Source organism: Diadema setosum, chromosome 19 (genome assembly GCF_964275005.1).
Source record: "Diadema setosum chromosome 19, eeDiaSeto1, whole genome shotgun sequence".
Taxonomy (NCBI): Eukaryota; Metazoa; Echinodermata; class Echinoidea; order Diadematoida; family Diadematidae; genus Diadema; species Diadema setosum.
This window is the reverse complement of record NC_092703.1, coordinates 2,973,721-2,998,813: the sequence shown is the minus strand read 5'-3', so window position 1 is coordinate 2,998,813 and position 25,093 is coordinate 2,973,721. Positions and strand designations below refer to the sequence as shown.

The 25,093-nt window shown below is 38.8% G+C and overlaps 2 protein-coding genes across 2 annotated transcripts in view; both read right to left on the bottom strand.

Annotated features, from left to right (window-relative positions):
- Positions 1–24,712, bottom strand: part of LOC140243023 (inositol polyphosphate 5-phosphatase OCRL-like) — a 61,662-nt gene extending 36,950 nt beyond the window's left edge. The window contains exons 1-3 of the mRNA XM_072322764.1: positions 24,490–24,712; positions 15,614–16,735; positions 4,911–5,010 (exon numbers count right to left, since the gene is read on the bottom strand). Of these exons, the coding sequence (XP_072178865.1) occupies positions 4,911–5,010; positions 15,614–15,674 (161 nt within the window). The 5' untranslated portion in view covers positions 15,675–16,735; positions 24,490–24,712. The remainder of the gene's footprint in view (positions 1–4,910; positions 5,011–15,613; positions 16,736–24,489) is intronic.
- LOC140242895 (uncharacterized) lies at positions 21,037–21,834 on the bottom strand. The gene has a single exon (XM_072322641.1). It carries the CDS (start codon positions 21,832–21,834, stop codon positions 21,037–21,039), a length of 798 nt encoding a protein of 265 aa, XP_072178742.1.
- Positions 24,713–25,093: the final 381 nt, after the last annotated feature.

Sequence of the window (25,093 nt, the reverse complement as noted above, 5' to 3'; positions counted from 1 at the left end):
TAAACTTCATCCTGGCTATGCCCCACATCAGTTTGGTAAAAACAGATTTACCTTTGATCTGCAGTAACTTCCTTATTTAATACCATCTTTTGACAAAGCTGCTGACTTGTTTTAATTTTATTATGAAATGATTTACATGATTTTAAAGGTTTTGTTTACCATTGGGAGCAGTGACTGAGATACCACATTTGCTGCATATCTGTAGGTCAGTTTATCACAAAACATCCTACCATATAGAAATTCTGTAGTAAAGCTAACGTAAGGAGATCTTTATATCACTGTTTTTACCACTAAACCATAACTGTAGACGGTTTAGTCTAGAAACATTTTTATTATAATCACTGTTCATATTTTGTATATATTTAACAATACTTCACATTAATTACACTGATTTTATTTTTTACATCACAAATTTGTTTCTATCCCTAAATCCCCTTTTAGAACTGTTTTGAAGAACTAAAGCTAGGTTTTTATTTTATCTGCAAATGGTACGTTGTAAATAATGCTTTTACAAGTGGAGTGGAATTTGCGCTGTCTCTCCATAGGCAAAACTATCTGATTTGATGCCTTTCACAAGTCACGGGTCAAGGATGCACCATTCATTGAATGAGACACCATGTGTGCCCAATGTTGTACAAAGTGGGAGTAGAAATCACTGCAGGACTGATTTGAAAATTGTGGAGCATGCTACTAAATAGTGTATTACAATAAGTTTTTATTTTCACAAGGGTTTAATTTTCGTGAATTTTGCAAATCACAGTTGGATCGCAAATTTAACAACACACAAAAATGTCTCCATGCGCTCGGGCAATGATTGCGTTGCCGTCAATTCATCAAAACAGCATCTCGAGAAAATGTCCATGACCTCATTTGCAAAAATATCTGTACGCAAAAATAACAGTGTATACAGCATCAACGATGCATGGAAACCTTTAAAATTTAATAATTTCAGGACTCTCTTTTCCTTGGTCTGATTTCAAGACATCTCTACCATTCTTTTTTGACCAATTTTCCTGCATTTATTGAAGTCAACTCAAATACGATGCGGAACAGAAATTGACTTCACTGTCCTCGAAGACGTTCATCTTAGTGTGACGCATCTACAGTCATTACAAACCAAGTCTGGCCTTCTGTGACAAAGACCTGCACTGCAGATAGAATAATGTGTCCTACCTGGGGTTTGAACCCATGACCTTTTGAGCATGAGCCTACTAGTGCTCTGTGTACTGTAGGATACACACAAATGATGTGGGTAGTGTTCTTCATGAACTGTGCAAGTTCAAGGGAGATTACATATTTCCTTTGTGTGCTGCAGTCTCATTAAACTTTTTCAGATTTTTGTCTAAGCCCAGACAGATGTGTAATCGGGCCAGAATTCCATCTTCGACATTAATTACTGGAGTAGCTGGGCCTATTAATAACCTCTCAGCTGAGATTTCACAATTCTGTGGTTTGCGATCACGTCAAGAACAACTCCCACTCAAAACTCGTTTGACATCATTACCGCTTGCTGCTCACCCCTGATTCTTCCCTTTGGCAAAATCGGCATCAGGAATTGGCCTATTAGCAGGGCTACTTGAGCGGCTACCGAAAGTGACACATGGCGTCAATCCAAGCACACGTGTCTGTGTACACCGTCATGCACCCTCACAGCCCGATACACACCCATACTTGCCAGTTTTGGCAGCCTTTCTTCTATCAAGGAGTATAAGCACCTAATGCTACTTTAAGGGTCACTACTGCAATACAGTCACCATGGTATGATCCTCTACAAGGTTTAAAGGGGCAAGTCATCACGACAGCATTCACAAAGAGATATGTACAGTATGTAACTGCCCAAAAGAACACTCAATTCTCAAAGCTGTAAAAAACGTGGCTTCCCCTGAGACAATAGGCCCGTTCACACACAAGGGAAAAAGTGCGATTTAAAAATTGATTTTCTTATCACGATCAAAATTTCGAAATTTTTTCCAGTGTGGACAGAAAAATCTCACTAATTACCGCGATCCTTATCGCGATCCAACTCGCACTATTAGTGCGATTTTTCAGAATAATCGCGATTATTTTGCCAAGCGTCGTGTGTGTGAGCGCGATCGAGATTCGAAAATCGGTATTTTTAATCCCATCGTTCGTAGCGCGTGTGAAACTCTATTGGGACTGCGGGGTCAGTCTTCGGTCATGCAAGATTCGCGCATGCACAGTTTGGCCACTGATCGTTCTTTCCTTGCTGCGAAGTGCGATTTTTCCCTGTGTATGATACTATGAACGGTCGAAAAAAAAATCGAAATTTGGATCGCGATTGAAATTTCGATTTTCGTTGTTTGTGAACGTGCCTAATGACATTTAAAGTCATGACCCTGGAAAGCCAATAAATCATCCAGCAGGCCATCATCCCTGAAGCCGAGAATAAAATATCGGGATATTGATCACATGACTGCCATGCATGTTATCTGTATGACATCCTGTCAACGATTCATAGCGATATTGCACCCTCAGTGTATCTAAATTCCCCTTTCCTACTCACTGGTGTCTTCCCCCTATGTCTTATTAGGGTCCAGAAGTTTAAAGGACAAGTTCACCTTCATAAACATAAGGACTGAGAAAATGCAGCAATATTAGTATTGAGAACACATCAGTGAAAGTTTAATGAAAATTGGACAATCGATGTAAAAGTTATGAATTATTAAAATTTTTGTCTTGGAACTGCTGGATGAGGAGACTACTACAGCTTGTGATGTCGTATGTATACAACAGTAAAAGAAAATGTAAAGAAAATTCAACATATTCACTTTTTTTCGCATAATAAACAAGCACTTGACTTGCCTCTTTCTAAAGGCAGGGGGAATAATATTACCCATAACATTATGTCGGTAACGAGTCAAGGGAATGTGTACTTTTTTTAAAAGATGAAATTTTGTGAAATTCTCTTTATATTTTCCTTATATTGTTGTACGCATGTGACATCATACACTGCAGTAGTCTTCTCATCCAGCAGTTACTGCATAAAAATGCATAAACTTTTGAATGAATTGTCCGATTTTTCCTCAAACTTTCAATAATGTGTTCTACTAATATTGCTTCATTCTCTCAATCCTTGTTTATGAAGGTGAACTTGTCCTTTAACTTTTATCCAACCATCTTTGACTTCAACACTCCACAGCACTAACCCGTTGAGGACGATTCCAGGGTATACTCATGCAAGTGTCTATGGGAAATGTGTTTTGGAGCTAAATCAGCCCAGCCTAAATGGGTTAATCATCACTTCAAAATCCAAGCATATGATATGTTCTGTCCAAACTTTATTGTTTGCTGGTACACAATCATAATGGAAACAATCTATTTGTAAAAGACATGTTATATCATTGATGCAACACCTACCATTACACAACATCAAACAAGATTAATGCTGCTTGTTTGGTGGACTGCTTACCACTGACATTTCTTTTGCTATAAGTATGGTACCATTGCAAGGGCGCAAAAGCGGTCTTTGGGGTGGCACACAATAACATTCACAACTTTGTACACTACTCCCATACATTCTTCATTAAACTTGTAGTTTCCAAACTTGCCTTGCACTGAGAATTAGTTGTTGTTTTAATCCACGCCTTGTCTCAGATTACCACTTGTAACAGTTACAGATTTGTATGAAACAAATACAAATTGTATTGAATGGCCTTCATTTCCGCGATGAAATAAGATTTTGCACAAGGTGAAAAATGAGATGCTCCATTCAACAAGGCGAAGGCGAGTTTGATACTGCATCTCATCTTTCACCATCTCACACCACTGCACTCTGACCTGGTAATTCACTACTTGCATATTGTTCATAAAACCAAATTTTAACTCATGATATAAATGTCTCTTAGTTTCCACCATACACTGTAGTTTGACTAGTTTGACACTAGCTATTACCTTGGAGGACATCAACACCACTTGTGCTGGTCAAAACAAGGATTCCACTACCATTTCCTAACCTGAAGTCAACAAGTAATTTTCAATGTAGCCTACATGATATAAGTTGTATCATCGCTGCAAGATCAGAACATTGCATTTCATCTAAAACAATCTAATAAATTATGCCAAAATTAACTACCAGCACTGAAACTATCTGCTTCTCACCTTGTCCCAGTACTAAGCCATTTTTCAGCTTAACCACAACTGCACACTGCTTCGCATTGCGTGACAAAGAACCTTCAAATTGTCTCGGAGGTCAATTGACCACACCAAAGTGGCATTCGCAGCAAGGGTTCCACCCCAGCTGCAGTACCAGAAATTAAAGGGGAATGAAACCCAAATACACATTTGTGCATTGAGTGAATGTAGCGATATTTATAAGTAGAACACATCTGTGAAAGTCTGATGAAAATCAGACAATCAGTTCAAATTTTATACATCTTCAAAATTTGGGTGTAGCCACTGCTGAATGAGAAGACTACTAGTTTTTATGATGTCATGTATGGAAAATGACAAAAAAAAAATTTAAAGAGAATTCAACAAAATTTCATTTCTTACAAAAAGTACATTCCCTCCACTTGTTTAATACTGACATATGTTAAGGGTAATATTATTCTCCCTGCTTTCTGAAAGAGGCGAGTCAAGTGCTCTTTTATTATGCTATATACATGTACATCAAAGTGAAAATATGTTGACTTTAACATATTGTTGTATCGTTGTTCATACATAACATCAATAAATGTTGTAGTTTTCCATAATCTTGTGATAGCTGCACTAAAACTTGAAAAATTCATAGCTTTTCAACAGAAGGTCCAATTTTCCTCAAACCTTGCTGACTTGTCCTATCAATATTGCTGCATCCCCTCAATTCACAAGATATATTTGAGCGTCATCCCCTTTTTATAATGGAGGGAAAGATCCAGGATGGCTTGTCAGTCTATGAGATGTATACTCACGCCTGTTCACCAATTCCACGAGCAGCGGTGGGGCAGTGGACTAGGGCGAGCAGCCGTCTCCCCTGTAGCCAGTCCGGGACAAGTGTTCCTTCCAAGTAGTGCACGCAGGAGAGGTTAAGGAAACTTAAAATTCAGCTGTGCTGTTAGTTGAATACCAGCTCTGATCTGTACTTTCGGAAGCTAAAAAATATTGTTGGACTGATAGTATTGTGGACTCACTGTAATAAAAATGAATGTGGCAAAAATACATCCTATCATCATATTTACAAATATGATGGTACATGTACAAATTACAAACTGTAGGTCTTCAAGTCCTAGCTAAAGACAAGTTGCCTAGTAGTAAGGGTCTGGAAGGCACCTCTTGGAAAGTTCATATTTGCCAGTGCAATGTCAACAAACTTTTGGCAAAGATTTTCCAAGCAAATCGGTAGTTCAATCACCTTCACACTTTTGCCCCATGTGCTATTAAATAGCAACATGTGTACTGCATTTGGCAATACACCAACCATTGGCAGTGCACCCAAGATCAAGAAGTTATGGACCCAAGTACATGTGTACATGGAGCAGAAAGTGAACAAAAAATATCTGCAATAATGTTTGTACAAACCACCTAGCACATGTACAATGTACCAGTGGGCAAACTTACTTTAAATCAAGAATAACAATGGATCCAACAGCCGAGTTACATTTTACGGGACCAGTGCTATTCTCCACTGTAACACACCAACTTTAAAGGTGGAAGTCCTCTTTTTAAAATTTTCATCATACATTTGAACTCTTCCAGCTTAGGTAACATTCTAGTCTGTTATAGTACGGAACTGACAATGCTGCCTGTGTCAAACTGTTACACATCTCACTATCTAATGCATCATGACGTTGCTATGGTTACACCAAGGAATGAACTCTGCTCCCTTGAGGCTACTGTAGGGTGGCTTCAGAGTATCATAAGGAGTACACAAAGTTCAGGTTTCTTATGACAAACCCATGCGTACAGTAGGTGATGGATCGATTCTGTGATACAGTCTGGTGCCAGTTACAAACATCTTGAGATACAGAACAACTGTGAATCATGAGCAGAATGGGATTGTACAAGATTGCTACAATGTACATGTTGTGTACCACGGTACAGAAATGCCTCTGAAAAACATTTCAGTAGCTTTTATGAAGTATACCAGGAATATATAGCACCATCTTGTGTACGTAAATTGTACCATAATGTATGAGCACAAAGTTGTAAACTCTATGTACAGTCTGTATTTCCCCCGTACAAACAGCCTACAGACATGAACATGATTTTAATATGTCATCACATTGTCTCAAATGTCTCGCGTAAGGCAAGGAAACAACAAAACAATCAAGAAGACCATATGCCACAGTACTCATCTATCTGTTATACCCGGTACCCTTTTCCCACTGTAGAGAGAATTGTCAGTAGGTCTGTGAACAAGTTGTATGAATACACTGCACAATGGAGGGCCTTGTATTCATAAGCACTAACTACTGTATACGCCATATATCTCATGAGTCTAGACTTTCGCATATCGCGAATTCGCGACGATTTTGCGAGTGGTTAAATTCGCGATCGTGGAGTCTTGTACTGAACGGAGAAATGTAATTATGCGTACGTCACATCCACATCGGGGATCAGAGTCAATATTTTCACGTCTTTTATTTCGCAAATAGCACCTGACTCATGAAATTCGCGAAAATAAAAACCTCGCAAAATATTTGGCGTATACAGTATAATATGGTTGATGAATTTCAGTGATCCTCCTGCTGAAAACAAGATTTTTAGCCCTATCCAGATCTGATGCATGAATATGATTTCATGTACATTGTACAATATTTGTACTAGACCTAGTAAAGTCTTACGCAAACCTACAACAGCAAGAAATTGCTGAACACAACTCAAGTTCCAAAACACACTGGACACTTTACTACAGTACATCTAGACACACAAGTTTGAATGGCAAACTGCCAAGCAAACACTGTACACAGGTGTACGATCTTCTCCTAACCTTTATACACCGTACTAAGAGGTTTTAACATTGCTATTTCCGCAGACAATGCCACGAAAATATTTTCAGTTCACAAAATCTAATACTGAGAAGTTGAACAGAAGCAACACACCAATGACCTTTGAGATCAAGGAAATTTCCCCTGAAATCTACAGTGTATGCATAGTGGCTTTTTTTTTTTTTTTTTTAATGAAGATAAAAGCTAGGTTTTCCATCAAGAAATTTTGTAATGATCAACTTCACGAAGTTGAATCATTGTACAGTTTATTCCATTCTCTCTTTTCATATTTCTAGTAACTCTAATGACAAGCTATTTGCTTAATAGCCAAAATGGCTGTGAGATAATGGTATTATGATGTCACATAATTCTATGCAAGCGATTATGATGAAGATATTATTGTATGATGAAAGTTTTTGTGATAGCATGTTGAATATCACAACATCATCATCCCATTGCTATTGATTGACAAATTGCCCTTCATTGATGTAAATAAGCACCGACTGATCAGTGTTTTAGGAGTAGCTATGATAAAATAAATCATGGGTGTATACACTCGAGCAGGATTCAAACCTACACAGTTTTGTACAAACTCCATGAATTTGAATAATTGCCCAGTACCCGCTGCATAAGGATTACAACCAACACTTGCTGTTGGGTGGAAGCTCATTGGTCTAGTGGAGATGATGCCTGTCCGGAGATCAGGAGGTTGGACAATGTAGGTTCGAATCCTGCTTGAGTACGTACACCCATGATTTCTTTTATGATGGCTACTACTAAAACACTGATCAATCGGTGCTTATTTATGTTGATGTACAAATTGTAGGGCAATTTGTCAATCAATTGCAATGAAAAACACCTCCACGGATGAATTTCATGAATTTGAATTATCATTCCATGTCCGTTTCTGTCTCTATTTTTAAAACTTATCCTTCGGAAATCAACTTGGAGTGGTTGTATGTTCCTTGTGATCTTTAAAATAACACAATGAGTGGAAGGACTACAAAGTAGAAGGAAAATTGTAAGACTGTTGTTGTTTTATAATGTAGGGGAGTGTCCTCTCTTATCTCACATTAGTCAATGAGCTAGGAGCCAGATATAGCAACATCAACATGGCATCAACTATCTAAACATCCATACCCAGCACGTCTTCCCTTTGAACATAAACAGTAAAAGCTGAAACCTGGAAGCGAGAAGTAGACGAAGGAACGTTTGTGCTGCTTGCATTGGACTTACACAACATCCCCATGACACATTGCTGCATCCAGTTTTGGAACGTACATGTACGTGTACATGACAAAGATCTAGAGGCATTCAGATCAGAGCACCAAGGCATCAAATGATATCCAACATGACCCTTGTACGAGTAAATGCATTTTACTTGGTTTCTATTTCCTACAAAAGAGCTTCTGATATGAAAGAAAACAAAAGCAAAGATATGTATATAGCCATATGAATGCTAATTTCCTGCAAAGGTCAAAGGTTAAGCGTAAAACATCCCAGTGTCACAATTTTTTCTAAATAACAAACACACACACACACACACACACACACACACACACACACACACAAAAGAATACTGCCATCAAAATAATTACCTTTTGGGCTTTTTCATTTTGCACAGAAAATTATAAAAAAAGAAAAATGTACATGTGCAGGTCTTAAGAATTAATGAAAAGGTTATGATTACATACAGCATCCCAATATACCCATTGCCCATGTTGATTTTAATATCAATACTTTTCTACACTGTTTTTAAAAACAGAAAGTTACTTACAGTGATATTCATTGGGATAGGGCTGATGATCACACTTTAAAGGGATCGTACAGTTTTGTTTGAGACCTACATGTAATTTCAGGTTTCTAACATTTTTTGGTGAGATACAGTTTCGGGACCGGCGCTCATCCGGATTTAGTGAATTGGTCGGATATGGGAGACACAATGTTAATGTACATAGCTGCCGTCCAGGCTGTCGTCCCAGTGCACTGGCAGCTAGGCAGGTACACTGTAGCTTACCCTGCAACGGTGGTGTAATCTATGCTAGCCTGCACAAAATTGTAGTCCCTTCTTCACAAAAATAAAGTATATCTTTATGTGAATATCATACATGTTTTACCTCGTTAGATATTGAGAAACCTATCATGCACATCTTATGAAATTTTAATAATGAAATAGATCCATGAAAGTTACTGGGTTTTTTTTCTCAATTTTTGGATGAAAAAAAAAGGTCCTTCACTGCGTGAACGCATCCGAATAATAGAGATTTCCGGATAAAATGAGGCCAGATAATTGAGGTCAAACTGTAATGAGAAACCTATTATGAAATATGAAAGAGCATGTAATTCTTTGAAGAATTCAACGTTTATTTGATGAAAATTGGTTTCGAAATGGCTGAGATATTCAAAAAAGAGCGATTCTAATAAAGTGTGGGACCCACACTTTATTACGATCGCTTTGTTTTACTTTTTTTTTTAATGTCTCAGTCATTCCAAACCTGATTTTCATCAAATAAACTTTGAATTTCTCTTAAAATGGTATGCTCTGTACTATATCATACAGGTGTTTTCTTAGTATCTCGCAAAAAGTTAAAAGCCCAATTCTCATCTCCACCAATACTGTGCCATCCCTTTAACCTATCAAGTCCTACAGATTTTGTTGTTGTTGTTGCTGTAATTACACTGTATAAATTCTCATATCATCTATAGATAAGTATACAGGTCTCTGAGTATCTTATCCCAGAAACTGATAGGAACTCACTGAATTCATTAAATCGGCACAAAATAAGAATTTGACATCATTTACACATTTTATGCAACTTGATAGAGAAACAGGAACTATAATCTCCTAAATGTTGTCAACTTTTTAAAAGAAGCAGCCACATGTAGCAGTTTAGAGGCTTTTGAAGTTTCTGAGACCGAAACAAACAATTACAATATCACACTGTATACTTATGAAACAACATTGGGCTGAAATTAAAAACATATTTTGCTAGAGATACCAGAAGAAACACTTCCACTGAATAGTACTGTATACTATAAAGAAAAGATCAGCTTACAGTCACAGAAATACAATGTATGGTTTCTGTGACTTGAAGGGGTGAAGGGATGGTTTTCAAAACAGCTTTATACTGATCAACGACACTGAAACTATTGTCTGTCATTGAGCCTGGTCATGCGTCAATAGCTACATTTTGTAGGACAACATTGCACTTGTACACGTCGCATTCTGCAAACATCAAGAAATTTTGCATGGTGAAGAATAATGTCTCCAAACACTGTACACAATATCTTATGGTGATATTACAAAACTGTACTTTCAAACAGGTCTTAGTGACCACCCGTCTATAGCGGCCCACCAGCTGTATACATGTACCACCACTAAAAACAATTCACTCCGAGAGAAAAAGCATGTTACAGAACCTGTCTATAGCAGTCACCTGTCTATAATAGACACTTTTTTGTCTCCCTTGGGTTGCTCCTGTAGACAGGTTTGGCTGTACATTGAACATTGTGTAATAAAGCACATTAATATACAATGCGTGTAGGCCATGATTTCTGGTGAAATGATTTGTTCTTTTTGTTGTTGTTCTCATTTGCTGTACAAGCACGTTTAATACAATTTTGACAATATTTTTGTTTCACTTCATTCATACTGAACTTTGTCAATGGTCAATGGTATATCTAACTCAAACACTATCAGTGAAAAATGCGAGGAAGTAGAAAAACTGATACATTTCAAGCTTTCATGGGCTGTCCTTAAATGTACTTGCTGACGATTGCCATTATATTATGCCCCTATCAATTGTAAGACCCACTAGGTGACCCCCGGGAGATGTCAGTCATTGTCAAAGGAGAGTCCAATACCATGTACACACCCTCCGTCGCCACTTTGGACTCACCATTCAATGATTATTATACGCACCCTCCGTCGCAATTTGGACTTACCTCCACAGAATTTGACTTTCCATCTTACGTACATCGGGTTTTGGAGGTTTCTTGATGTCTGTAACTTGTGTCTTCTTTATTTTCACTTGCTACTAATTAAAATCTATCAACAAAAAATTTTGACCTTAAAATATAACAAAATTACAACAGTAGTTTTGATATGTAAAAATATCCCTCGCAAATATTTATTGTTGAACATTTTCCCCCTCCAAATTAACCCCAAATTCGTCGTTCGAGTACATACGGATCGTGCAGTGCATGCGCGTGAATATGTGCTGCTGGATGGTTACAACTAATGTGCATGCGCATGCATATTGTACGTTGCGCTATAGCGGGACTATTTTCAATGCCAAACCAGCAGCAATCGCAACCGCACGGCACTGCCACACGAAATACATGTACTTTCAAAGATAGCAATCGTGAATAGGTAGGCCTACACGTACATTCATTTTCAATTGGCTTTGAAAAACTGATGTTTCTTTGAAGTGTATTATTGCATTTGTCAAATATTTGAACTGCAATAGTACTTACTGGTTGTTTTGAAGAGTTCTCGTTCACATGCACTCACTGATTCTACATCACTGAAGGTACATTCATGTACATGCGTTGATCGACGCGTCCACGGTATATACGGTACCGGTCCTGTGCGTACGTGCGTATATATACAGTTCAGCCAGCGATCAAGTTCCCCCTAGATCGCGATCACGGGCGATTAGTGATCGCATACACGATATGTCGCAATCAATTGATCGTATGCAATTCGGCATACAATCAATTGATTGCGACATTGATCACTGATCGCCCCTGATCGCGATCTAGGGGGAACTTGATCGCTGGCTGAACTGTACAACGCGCGTTCGGTGCCAGCAGTGGACTAAATTGGACGCACGTCCCCACCCAGTGAAGAGACTGACATTGCCCCACCATAACGTCTCTGGCGCGACTCACCAAAGGTGTCCTTGACGGTGCCCTGAGTCCATAATTTTGGCGCAAGTACTCACCCATGACGCACTTCTCCCAGGGGTCACATAGTGGGTCTTACAATTGACAGGTGCATTACAGTTTGTTGTTCTTTTCAATGAAGTTGTCCCACAGAAAAGAACAACACAGTTGTGAGCACTGCACAGAAAAGTGTACATCATAAATGTGCATATAAGTACAGTCAACCACGCGTAAGTCGACATAATCGGGACTGAGCAAAACACGTCGACTTACGCGAATGTCGACTTACGCGTAAGTCGACATTTTGTCCACTTATAAATGAAAACTAATTTCCCCTGTACAGAGTAAGATTTGGATCACGATGCGGATCGCTACCCAAATTTTACTCCTTTTGCCGCCAACACATGCCTACTGACATCAGCAACAATAATGTTTTAGTTCATGCATAAATCTCGCTCCGTTTTGTAACAACAACGCACAATTCCCAAATCTCTAGAGAGATTTTGAGAGAGCGGGATCAGAAACCTAGGCCCATTTCTAGACACTTTACGTTTTAAACCTGATTTGAAATATCAAACGCAAATTCCCCAAATTGCGATTTAAATTCAAGTGCGTTGCTGTGAAGATATGTGTGTGATTTCGTATGATTATGTGGAGATAATTTTTCAGTGCCGACTGAGTTGAAATATGTGTGATTTTCCTGTCGCCATATTTGTTTTGCTTAAATTTCCATTGCCATACTCTGAAAATGAATTGTTCTCGTGCTCCGATTCGCAACATTACCGCTCTGTACGGCGCGGGTCCGTCTGAAATAAAAAGAAGAAGAAAAGTTTGTTCATCCGAAAACGACATCTTTCGGACTACTAACCTTCGTAAAAACAAACCTCTTTCCATTGTCGGACTAATAAAGTTTGGACTGAGATTTAAACCTTCGGCATAGCGAACTTTAATAATAATTTGTTATCATTTTTTCATTGACATTTCGTGAAGCAGCATGCGTTTCGATAGTTTGAAATGTGTTAATGTTGCGATGTCTTTCCCCTGCAAGTGCAGACTAAGTTCGTTCACGGCGAAAGTTCCGTTACGAAATAAAAAATAATGCGAGACAATAACGCACTTCCATAAATTTTTTATGCGTTTAAACGCAGTTTCTAGTTTCGGACAAAAACTGCAAGTCTTTTCTGCAACGCTCTTGCATTTTAAATACAGCGTTCCGTGTGATTTGATGGACTTGCATTTGATTTTCAGAGTTGCGTTTAATTTTTAATTTTGCTTACGAAATAAAAAATAATGCAAGTCTTTTCAACAATAACACACTTCTGTAGATGTTTAGAGATGCGTTTAAACACATTTTCTTATAGTTTCGTACAAAAACCGCAAGTCTTCTCTGCAACGCTCTTACGTTTAAATACAGCGTTACGTGTGATTTGATGGACCTGCATTTGATTTTTAGAGTTGCGTTTAAACGCAGTTGAGTTTAAAAAAAAAAGTTCCCTGCAATTTTCTAGTTTCGTATGATTATCAAACGCAAGTCTTTTCAGCGTTTCGTGTGATTTGATGGACTTGCATTTGATTTTCAGAGTTGCGTTTAATTTTTGATTTTGCTTACGAAATAAAAAAAGTAATGCAAGTCTTTTCAACAATACCGCACTTCCGTAGATGTTTAGAGATGTATTTAAACGCAATTTCTTATAGTTTCGTACAAAGACCGCAAGTCTTCTCTGCAACGCTCTTGCGTTTAAATACAGCATTACATGTGATTTGATGGACTTGCATTTAATTTAGTGTTGCGTTTAAATGCAATTGAGTTAAAAAAAGTTCCCTACAATTTTCTAGTTTCGTATGATTATCAAACGCAAGTCTTTTCAGCGTTCCAAGTGATTTGATGGACTTGCATTTGATTTTTAGAGTTGCGTTTAAGCGCAATTGAGTTTCAACTTCGTACAATTATTTTCTAGTTTCATATGATTATCAAACACAAGTCTTTTCAGCAACGCACTTGCATTTAAACGCAAAAGTTGCGTGTGATTTGATACACCTGCACTTGATTTTTTGAGTTGCATTATTAGTTACATTTTAATAAATTTTCTAGAAAGGGCCCAGGTTTCTTATATCGCTTCGGAGTAATCAACGTTAGAATATTCGGATTAACAAAAACACCTATTTCATGTTCAGATAATGAATACAAACTGGGACATACAAACTGTAGGTGTACAAAATTTGTGCGTTTTGAGAATAACGAGAGGGAGAAAAGGGGTAAAGTGAACTGCCTTGGGTACTAAATGTAATACTCCAGTGTAAATGAGTGTTTCCATGCCCTTTCTGTTCTGGCATACAAGACAATGGACGTATGGCGCGAACGCTACTGCGCCGTTCACTAGGGAATTACCGAGTAGAAATGCAGCGAATCGGAGCGGGAAAACAATTCTTTTTCAGAGAATGGCGATAAGATTTTGAGCGAAAAACTATGTCGACTTAGACGAGATAATTAACACGTATTTCAGCTCAGTTGGCACTGAAAAATCAGGTCGACTTACGCGAGTTTTCGACTTATAAATGTCGACTAAGACGAGGAAATTTTCAAGGAATAACAAAGGCAAAAATCGGGACTTTTTTATCGTGTCAACTTACATGTACAACCGTAAGCGAGTTGTCGACTTATGCGATGTCGACTTAAGCGAGGTTGTTTGGACCTGGAAGTAATCAAATCTGCAGTAAAAGTGTATACATGTCCATAATGGGTCCCACTACCACGAGTTTCACTTTCAGTGAGCTGAACATACCCATGAAGTTTCCTCTGGTTTTGACTTTCAGAGCATATTAAACTGATACTTATAATTTGATGGAGAAAATTGCGCAGCATGCAAACAAAAATCATCCAGCAACAATTCTGCTTCACAGATTAACCTAATTTTGGACTACTGTACCCAGGTAGCTTTCTCAAGTGCTTGCAATAAAAATTTAATGTGATGTTTTCATCAATCATTTTTCTTTTAAAGAAATGTCTTGAGTATCCTAGGACTCCACATGCTGTCATACCTACATGTACAAGGAACTTTTACAGAAACTTCCTAAAGCATTGTATCTCATGTTTGTTCATCATTTCATTTTCCGTCTGCCTGAATGCTACATTGTAGCTGGAGTTATGTTTCCCCAAGGAAAAATTTCTCAAAAATAGCATCATACAGTCCTCAGAAATCAATATTAACCATAACAAATCCCTCACTAATGTAAATATCTTTGAGTGCCAAGTCCCATGATATTACTGCAAGAATGTGTGTGTGTGTGTGTGTGTGTGTGAGAGAGAGAGTGACATTGATTTCAGAGCTGAAGTAGTTAGTGTGAATAAGAAATGTTGAATTTCTAAAGCCAATTAAAATCAATCTGGCAGCTAGTTTTAAACTTAGAGACCAATTTTGATTTGATAGATAATACTACATGTATACAGTTGTACACTCATTTATAGAATGTGTATACACAAGGTACTGTAAAGTATAGTATCAACCCGCTGAAGATGTAATAAGAGTCTGTAGTATGTACTTGGCAGGTGTCTATGGGAAATGCGTGTTGTGGCAAAATCAGTCCATCCTCAACAGGTTTTTGAAATACACTGTAGACCCTCTTTTCCACTGACATAGAAAGTCTGCAGAAACATTTTAATGTTACATTCATTCCAATGAAGCTTCTTTCTCTTTATTCTTAGCTTTAGAATTCACATTGAAAATGTCAGAACTCACACACATCACATCATCATTTTTAGAGACAAATACTGAACTCCTTAAAGGGTAAAAAGGATATGTCGATACATTGCTCCCCAGCACTGGTGTTCAGCTTCTCCTGCACAGCCACTTTAATTTCCATCGTGCCAGAATGTAGACTCCTAGGATTTCTCGATGATTCTTGCTGGTGATAAAGATCACTTCAGAATAGCGTCATCTACCATCGCTTGGCGATGCACCTACCCCTTGCGGCGAGTTTGAACACACAAATTCACAATGTCCTAAATCAATGTGGTCGTAATCCTGGTATTTCTATCACACAGAATACAATCCAAGCAATGTTTGCAGTACAAAAATTTATCAGAGTTGTTAGCATCCAATGTTGGAAATCCTCCTTCTAATCTTTTACAGCTGTCACAGAAAGTGCTGTATTCATCCACAAAAACATTGTACATATGCACACAAAAAGTATATAACTTGAACGAGTCTACAGTTTGTGCAATGTACATGTACATGTGCAATACCGGTAAGTCACAGAGTCTATCAAACACCAATGCACTGCAGTGTCTGGCACAGTCAAAGGTTTTCTTGTGAAAGTGGCTTCAAAGAAGGTCGGGAACGAGGCAGGCGGGCGGGGAAGTTGATGTCAAACACCTCCGCACACAGCCCTACTCTGAGTCTGACTCATGTGCCGCACACGTTGTGCGCCCTGGCATGATTCTCCGTAATTGTGAGCTGGCTTTAAAGTCAAACCCCCGTCCTGTGAGCACATGTGTGTGACTACACTATCATACTTTGCCCTTTTTTGCACCTCTATCTTCTTGTCTTCTTCTTTTTTTTTTCTTTTTTTTTTGGGGGGGGGGTCAACAGAGACAGAACAGAGAAGGTGCTGACAAGAAGTTGGCTGTTGAGAAGGGTTGCTGGTGAGGTTATTCCTGTGATCCTGCTAGCTCAATTCAGTCAGATCGCCACAGACAGTTAGCAGCTCATCTGACGACTTCCCACCGGATCACCCGGCTACAGCGACAGCAGTCCCCTTCTGCTGAACGCTGGTGTGCGGATAAGAAGGTGACAACTTAATCTGCCGCTTGATCCGCTGCTCAAAATATTTATCCTGCACGATAGTTCGGTCAAACCATTCATTTCCTCCCTCGCATTCACAGAAGCTGACGGGAGAACCCTGCAGCGATTATGATGCGCCAACTGAAAAGAGAAAAAGAATACAAAAACAAAACTTTTCATCAAACAATGGGTTTGGTGTGCATTTACAATGTACTGTATCTCACAATAGACAAACGGTTAGAAATGATTGTCAAATACTGAACACAGAGCATACCACCACAGATTCAGCTATACCTTGTATTAACTTTTAGTAAAAAAAAAAAAAAAAAAAGAAAAAAAAAAGAAAAACAAAAACAAAAGAAAGAAAAAAGAAAGAAAGATTGGTTTGGGAAATTTTGCTAAACAGCACCATCATCTTTTCTCTTGTGTGTTTGATCATGACAATGTGAGTTTGAGATGTGATAAATGCGTAGCTGTAGCTCAGGATAAAGCTTAAGCACACTAGTCACACTATTGTACATAAATGCAGAGTACACCGCCAGCTGTGCAATGTACTGTGTAGATGATTTTTTTTTTTTCTCTGAACATCTGTGCGAGAGAAAACATGCCAATGTGTCAAGAAGAGGCACTGAAGAACTCACTTTCACACTGCGATTTCCGATCTAAACTTTCCTGCTTAAAGGGATGGTATAGCTTTGGTTTAGATGGGGATTGAGGTTTTAACTTTTTGCAAGATAATAAAAAATTACATGTACCTACATGAAATATTAAAGTGCACACAATTCTAAAAGGAATCAAAACTCTATTTGATGAAAATCACTTTTAAAATGGCTGAGATACCCCAAAACAAAGTAAAACAAAGTGGTTGTAATAAAAGGTGGGTCTCACATTTTACTACAACCTCTTCATTTTTGGATAACTTGGCCATTTCAACACCAATTTTCATCAAATAAACTTCTAATTCCTTTCAGAATTGTATGTTTTTTTTAAACATTTCATATAAGACATTTCTAATTACAATGTACGTATCTCGCCAAAAGTTCAAATCTGAATCCCCATCTCAACCAAAACTATACCATTCCTTTAAGTTTCTGTTGTTTGTTGATTTGTCTTGCTCTTAAAGGACACTACCTCTCAACCAAGTACCGGTACACATGTAAGTATATGTTGGAAGAGTACAGCCTATACACTGGAGATTAATAAACTAATGCCAATGCACCTAGGCATGACAAATGTATGTCAACACACATGTACACTGGTCTGTAAATGTCTGCATTGTTTTTACTACTGTAAAAGTGGAAATTTTCACGCATTTCGCACACCCAGAAACTAGCGCGAAAATAAAAGCACGCGAATATTTTTGCTCGCCATATATGTACCTGTGCGTGATGTCTTGATTCCACGGAATTAAAAACACGCGAAACTCTTGTGACCCGGCCAAGCGTGAAAAATAAGTCACGCGAAAATATCCACTATTACAGTACTTTGTATACATTAATTTAACCTTATATGTACCCCAGACAATTTTTACCTGAATGCGACCTACAGGTATTCATCATAAAACTATCATTTAGAATGAGACAAGGCTCCATCTTGTAATAGAATTTGAAAGTTTTCAAACTGGGAGATTTGTACCACCAGCTTATCACACTGAACAACAGAGAATTTCATTAACATTGTTTTGTTTGAATTTTCTCACATTTAAAGGACAAGTTCACCTTCATTAACATAAGGATTGAGAGAATGCAGCAATATTAGTAGAACACAGTACAACAGTATAAAGAAAATGTAAAGAAAATTCAACATATTTTCACTTTTTTCGCATAATAAAAGAGCACTTGACTTGCCTCTTTCGAAAGGCAATGGGAATAATATTACCCACAACATATGTCAGTAACGAGTCAAGGGAATGTGTACTTTTTTTCAAAAGATGAAATTTTGTGAAATTCTCTTATTATTTTCCTTATATTGTTGTACACATGTGACATCATACATTGCAGTAGTCTTCTCACCAGCGGTGACTGCACAAAAACTTCAAAAATTCATAACTTTTGAACGGATTGTCCGATTTTCCTCAAACTTTCAATGATGTGTTCTACTACTATTGCTACATTCTAATGAATGTGAACTTGTCCTTGAACACAATCTCATGTGTGTTTGAACAGTGAATCATGCAATCAATATTACACAACAAGCTCTCCCGTACTGGGCATCAGGCTAATTGAAACCTGATCACCATATTTGGACGGCTTCAGAAAAGGTAAGGATTTTACCTCAGTACTGGGTTCCTAGTACAGTGTATAAATTGTACCTACACAGTTCTATGACATCACAGGCTACAAAGCAGCACAGGAAATGGAGAGCTTGTACGCACTGATTTTGGAATCCTATGAACTTTACGTTATGATGACATGCTGTATCCTAAACTCAGTGTTGGAATTACCTATAGTAGCTGCAAAAACAAAGTCAGGAAATCACAGTGCTTTTAAATGTAAATACTGTGTCCAAACAGTGTACAAGTGTACATTGTATGCATACATGTAGCAGCTGTAAGCCGAGTGGCCGAGTGGGTTTAGGCATAATTCCATAGTTACCGCATACACACTACCGTACAGTTTGTATATTCCGACTGACGCACGAAAAGACATGTGCCTCATCTGTTTTATAGAATGGGTAATTTTCTTGCGAAAAACCCATTTTTCTATCGTGTTACCCGATGACAAATTTACTGGATGCATTTCCTTTTGGCTTGCCATAGATGAGAGCCCGAAAACCATGCATCAGTTTTTACTGGATGCATGGTTTCTCTTCAGAACCATGCATCCAGTAAAAACTGATGCATGAGTGTTTTAGCCAATAGGCGTCTCGTACTGAGTGCGCGAACGCTTGCTTAGTGCGCAAACCTTTGTTACAAGTGCACGATAAACATGTTTACCACTGTGACTCAGCGTGTGGCCAGTACAAATCAACACATAGCTCTCGACCAATCAATGAGATCGCAGGATTCTCGCTACCCATTCTATAACTGTTCATTATCTTAGAAAGTAGTCCCAAATGTCAAAGTTTACCAGCAATGAAATGGTAACACTACCAATCACAATCAAAATCATGAAAAATTCATAATTCCCTGCAGACCAGAGCATTCAATAATGCACATGTTTTACATACAATGGTGAACATACAATTTGTACAGGTTTGCACACTGTAAATCGCTCCTGAATGGCAATTACAACATGTACATTTGAATTGGCAATGTACAGGATTTTGATGGGAAAACAAAAGATGTCTGGTCCGTTTTCAAAAGTTTCTCCATCCAGCTAGTGGCTTTTATAGTTTAACTCTGCACAATGGTTAATGTTGGCTTTGAGGACTTGAGCATAATCACATGCACAGATTGAGAGGTTACCTCATACTTCAAAATTGCACAACTATGTATGTAAAACAACATTCATAAGATTTGACAATCAAGGGGTCGTGTATATAGATTTTTTTTTTTTTTTTTTTGGGGGGGGGACAGCACTAGCACCTACATTGTAATTTGAAATCACCCAATGTAAAGTGGCATTTCAACTGTATTTGTTTTTTGAATGTTGTATGATGCACAATGTATTTCTTTTATTGTATTTAAAAGAGAGGATTCTTTCTTTCTTATACCCCCTTGGAGGAACGACAAACAAGTCTCATACAGACAGGCAAGAAAACAAACAAACAAACAAACAATCTGCACAGAATGAGGAAGTTAACAATGTTGGTCATTGGGATAAACAGCTCGTACACTACCTTTCTAGACTTACAATGTAGACCAACAATTTTGGTGTGCCTAGCTTCACATGTTGCTTTTGCATTCACATAATGATATTTGTGACTATACTGGTCGAATAGTTTTCCATACAACAATCAGAAGATTGCTAGCTGCTTAGTATGTTGTTGTCCGTAGGATACAAGTGGTTACAAGTGTACCACTTTGGCATGTGAATGTGGATTGAAGTTACAATACACTGTATGTATGGACAGGCCTTGAAAATGGGATGTATACATTGCATGACATTTATTGCCTGAAGTGCAGTGTAGAATTGTACTGTATATAATATGCCATATATTTAGAAAGTCTAAATTTTCGCGAATAGGAACTTCCAGATGATTTCGCGAGTGGTTAAATTCGCGATCGTGGAGTCTTGTACCGAACGCCTACGGAGAAATGTATACATGTACGTCACATTCATAGCTGGTGATCAGAGTCAATACTTTTGCATGTCTTTAATTTCTCGAACAGCACCCGACTTGTGAAATTAGCGAAAATAAAAACCTTGTGAAATATTTGGCGTATACAGTATTCTAGTGACCAGTATGATTTTACCTTGAATTTACCTTGAAGTGCCACACCTCCATCTTCACGTAGATAGATTGCAAGTGTGGCAGGGTTTAGGGAGCTTTTTAGCCCATTAATAACCCAATTTAGACAATTTCATTTTGAAGGTGAGGAGTGTCTGTGACTGGATGACATCTTCTGGGAGTTTATTCCAGCTGTCTACCACTCGTTGGCTGTAGAAGTGTTTTCTTACGTCCAGTCTAGGACGTGTCTTTGCAAGTTTCTGGGAATGCCCTCGGGTACCTTGATATATTGTTTTCTGGAAGATGGAATTTGGGTCAATGTTGTCTAACTGTGTTATGATGCGGTACGCTTGAATGAGGTCGCCCCTCTTCCTTCTGACTTCCAGAGTGGTAAGGTTGAGTCTTCTGAGTCTGATTTCATAAGGTAGATCTTTTAGGTTGGGGATGAGTTTAGTGGCCCTAGCCTGCACTTTCTCCAGTGTTTTCTTGTCTTTCTCTAGGTATGGACACCAGGCCTGCATACAGTAATCCAAGTGTGGTCTTACAAGTGATTTGTAGAGTTTTAGGATAACTTCTCGACTTCTGTATTGAAAGCTTCTTTTGATCATTCCCAGGACTCTGTTTGCTTTCTTTGCGGCTGCTGCACACTGGGTTGAGACTTTGAGGGATTGGTGTATCAGTACTCCCAGGTCTTTTTCCTCTGGTGTTACTCTTAATGTGTCGTTCCCCATGTGGTAGGTGTGGTGTGGGTTGTGGTATCCCACATGCATCACTCCACACTTGTCAGCATTATACCTCATTTGCCACCTTCCAGCCCATGAGTGGAGATTGTCGATGTCTTTTTGCATGTTCTCGATATCCTCTTCTGTTCCTACAGGGTGTGCTATCTTAGTGTCGTCAGCAAACATACTAATGAATGAGTTATCACCCATACCACATGGTATGTCATTCATGTACATAAGGAAGCAGAGTGGTCCCAACACTGAGCCTTGAACGACGGAACTCTGGTGCACACAAGGGCAATTAATGTTGTATCCCCTGAAAGTTGCCAGTCCATCATCATAAAAAATCAGACATCTAGAGCAAGCTTGAAAATACTGACAATTAATGTACGGGGTAATAACAAAGACAGAAAAAAGATCAATTACAGGACACCTTGTCATTACTGGACGTGATATGGCTAGCCATCTCTTGCTATTAAAAAAGTGTGCAAACGTTGTATGCTTGCCAATTGCATGAACTCTTTTGCTACAAGTGCATAATAGCATGTTTAACAGCGTCTCTCCAACTTACTGTTTTTCCCATTTTTTTGCCAATAACTTTTCTTCATCCCTTCAGGCAATGTAAAAAAAAAAAATAATAATAAAAATCATTGACTGCACTGGTCAATAATGATGACAGTCAAAATGCGGAAGTGGATCCAGAAATATAAACATGCACCCCCCCCCCCCCCCTTGAAAAAAGCTGGTGACGCCCCTGAGTTTAATAACATTTTTTTTTTTTTACTTTAAATAATGGTCCTCCTCCGGAAGGATTCTGTGAAACCAGACGTAGTCTGCATGGAACATATTCTTGACGACGAAGTACAGACCGATCTTTCGGTCAACTGATCGGTGATCTATCATGCTATTAAAAGTTGACACAGCCCACATACACAAATTGTATACACCATGTACACTGTATGGGACACTCACAAAGGTTCAACCTCCCCTGCAAAGATTCAACTGTGTGCAAAAGCATTTCCACACGATGTAGGTTTCTACATGCAGCACTAGCAGGTGGTCGAATTTTGGACGGCATTGAGTTGTGATCGAATTATGGGTGGCTTGTGTTAAATATACACCGACAGAGTAGATATTATGGCTATGCAGTAGCCATACAGTCGGCATCAGAATTATCTACTTTTCTTTCATAATTAGCCTTATCTTTGAAATTCCATGATATGGCATGAAACCATCACCAGACTCTAGATACAACTTATTACGCAATCAAGGCCAAGGAAGGGAACAGCCCAGTCGCTCGCGCTGTAGAACCCTATGTTAGTAGTATGGCCATGTGTTGTGCTTCGCATGGCGTCTGGTCGGGTTAGCTTTGTGTACCAGTATGGTTGGGTGTTCATAATACCGGCCACCTAATGTTTTTTCTATCAATACAAACGTAAAAAATCTCACAATTTGCCTGAAATTTTACTCACGTGTGGAGAAAATACTCCGGATTCACAAGCGCGCACTGAAAATGCGATCTGAGGTACGCGCTCTAGATGGCGGCTTCGAACGCGTGGGGTGTCATTTTTTCCGCACTCAATGCCCTGTTCATTTCAACCGACCACCCTGGCAATACGTATAAAGGGCACTTACACTTTGTAAATGTGTTTTTTCGACAGGCCGCTGTTTTTTTCCAGCCGTCATTTTTCCCCCAATAATATTTGAATATATTTTGAATCCTTCGATATTACTTTTGAAGGACTGTTTGATGAATTTGAATTGTTAAATCATTGGGAAACTTTTCATCGTAATTGAAATAAATTAGATGAGTCGGTTTGTTTTTTCACATTCATTTCTCGTTTCTGCTTCAACTCATATGGTCGTACCAGGCGACAAAATAATTGTCATGTGTATGTGTAACGTGTGTGCACGATTGTACAAGCGGCGGTGACAATTTTGCGGTCAAAATCATCAAATTTATTGCGGAAGGATACTCTAACGTTACATCTAAACAACGAGTCAGCAAAGGTAGGCCTAGTTATATGTAGTTACACGATAAATCTTATTCGATTTTGCTAAATTTCGTTAATTCAGAGGGAATACTTATTTGTTTTCGCCTCATTTTACTCGGTAGCGTAGCCCAGTGAAGAATTGAACACCGTTGCGTTGTGCGTAGTCCCACGCGTACATTTTCTTTCTGTACGCGCATTGCCATTATAGTGCGCGGTTGGTTGATATGGACCCGGTCGGTGTGTTAAACACCTAGGCCTACCATACATATTGTTATGGACACAAGGCAAGGACAAGGTGTGCATTTCTACTGTACTGGTTTTCTACTGTATGTTTTGCTGTATTTTTAATGTATTATGGTGATGGTTCACAACAACAGTCGACAGTAGTAGAACTCTAACGTTACATGTACAGAAAAACTCATGACAATTACCTTAGGCTTAGCACTACACTGTACATCTGTACGATATTATATTACTGGCCATACTAAATAGCAAAAACTACTGCTACACTCAGTACCCTCTATCTAGCTATGCCGGGTACTGCCCACTATCTAGCATCAGCATGTAGCACCGAAACACACTGCACTGTACTAATGCATGCATGGTGGGTCATGGTTTTGCGTGCGTGTGAAGTGATTATGAATACCAGTGCAGTGGCAGTGCAGTGGGAGAGTCCTACCGATTGATGTAGCTCAGCCCGTGAACTGCGGCTGCGGCAATGCAATGGATGTGGACACCATACGATGTTTACTGCACAACTCCCCTATGCCTATGATGGGAATTGACAATCCTGAGGCTGAGCGAACGAACCGAAGCGGCTAGTTTCTCTGCTGTTGTAATCCATTACCTTGAGTCAGCACTGATACAGCGACTGAGTATCACGTCCTATGTACAATCGCCAAATAGTGCCATAGGACCCACAGAAGCTGTCATTCCTTCAGTTAGATATGTACGGTACCTCTCAACTACAATTTGCGGAAGAGTGACGCGATTATTGATGACATTGGGCTTACAGAAACCCATACCAGTATATCAAAGAGAACTCTTTGATACCACCAATCAATAACGCACACTACATACACTGTAATACCTAGTACACACGACATGCGCTGCATGCATCGCATGCATGTATATCGTAGAAGTCCATTTCCCGGTACGCCCTCTCTTGTCGAGGAGAGCTGCAGCTCCCTGTCAACAGGTATCCGCGGAATGATTGGATTCAATACTTCAGTATTCAATCAATTCAATAATAATATTGAACCAATTATAGGTTCAGGGCCGGCGCAGTGTTTTCAAAAGTGTGGGGGCCCGGGTTTCATGAGCTAACAAGCAAAAAAAAAAAAAAAAAAAAAAAAAAAAAGGTCCTCAGCTCATCTCTCCCCGTCCACTTCCGGCAAAAAAAAAAAAAAGGGCCTCAGCTCATTCTCTCCCTTCCCATTTCCGGGTGTTAT

Excerpts from the sequence above, each read along its gene's own strand:
- LOC140242895 (XM_072322641.1), bottom strand. The coding sequence starts at position 21,834 with ATGTTTGCTGACGACACTAAGATAGCACACCCTGTAGGAACAGAAGAG.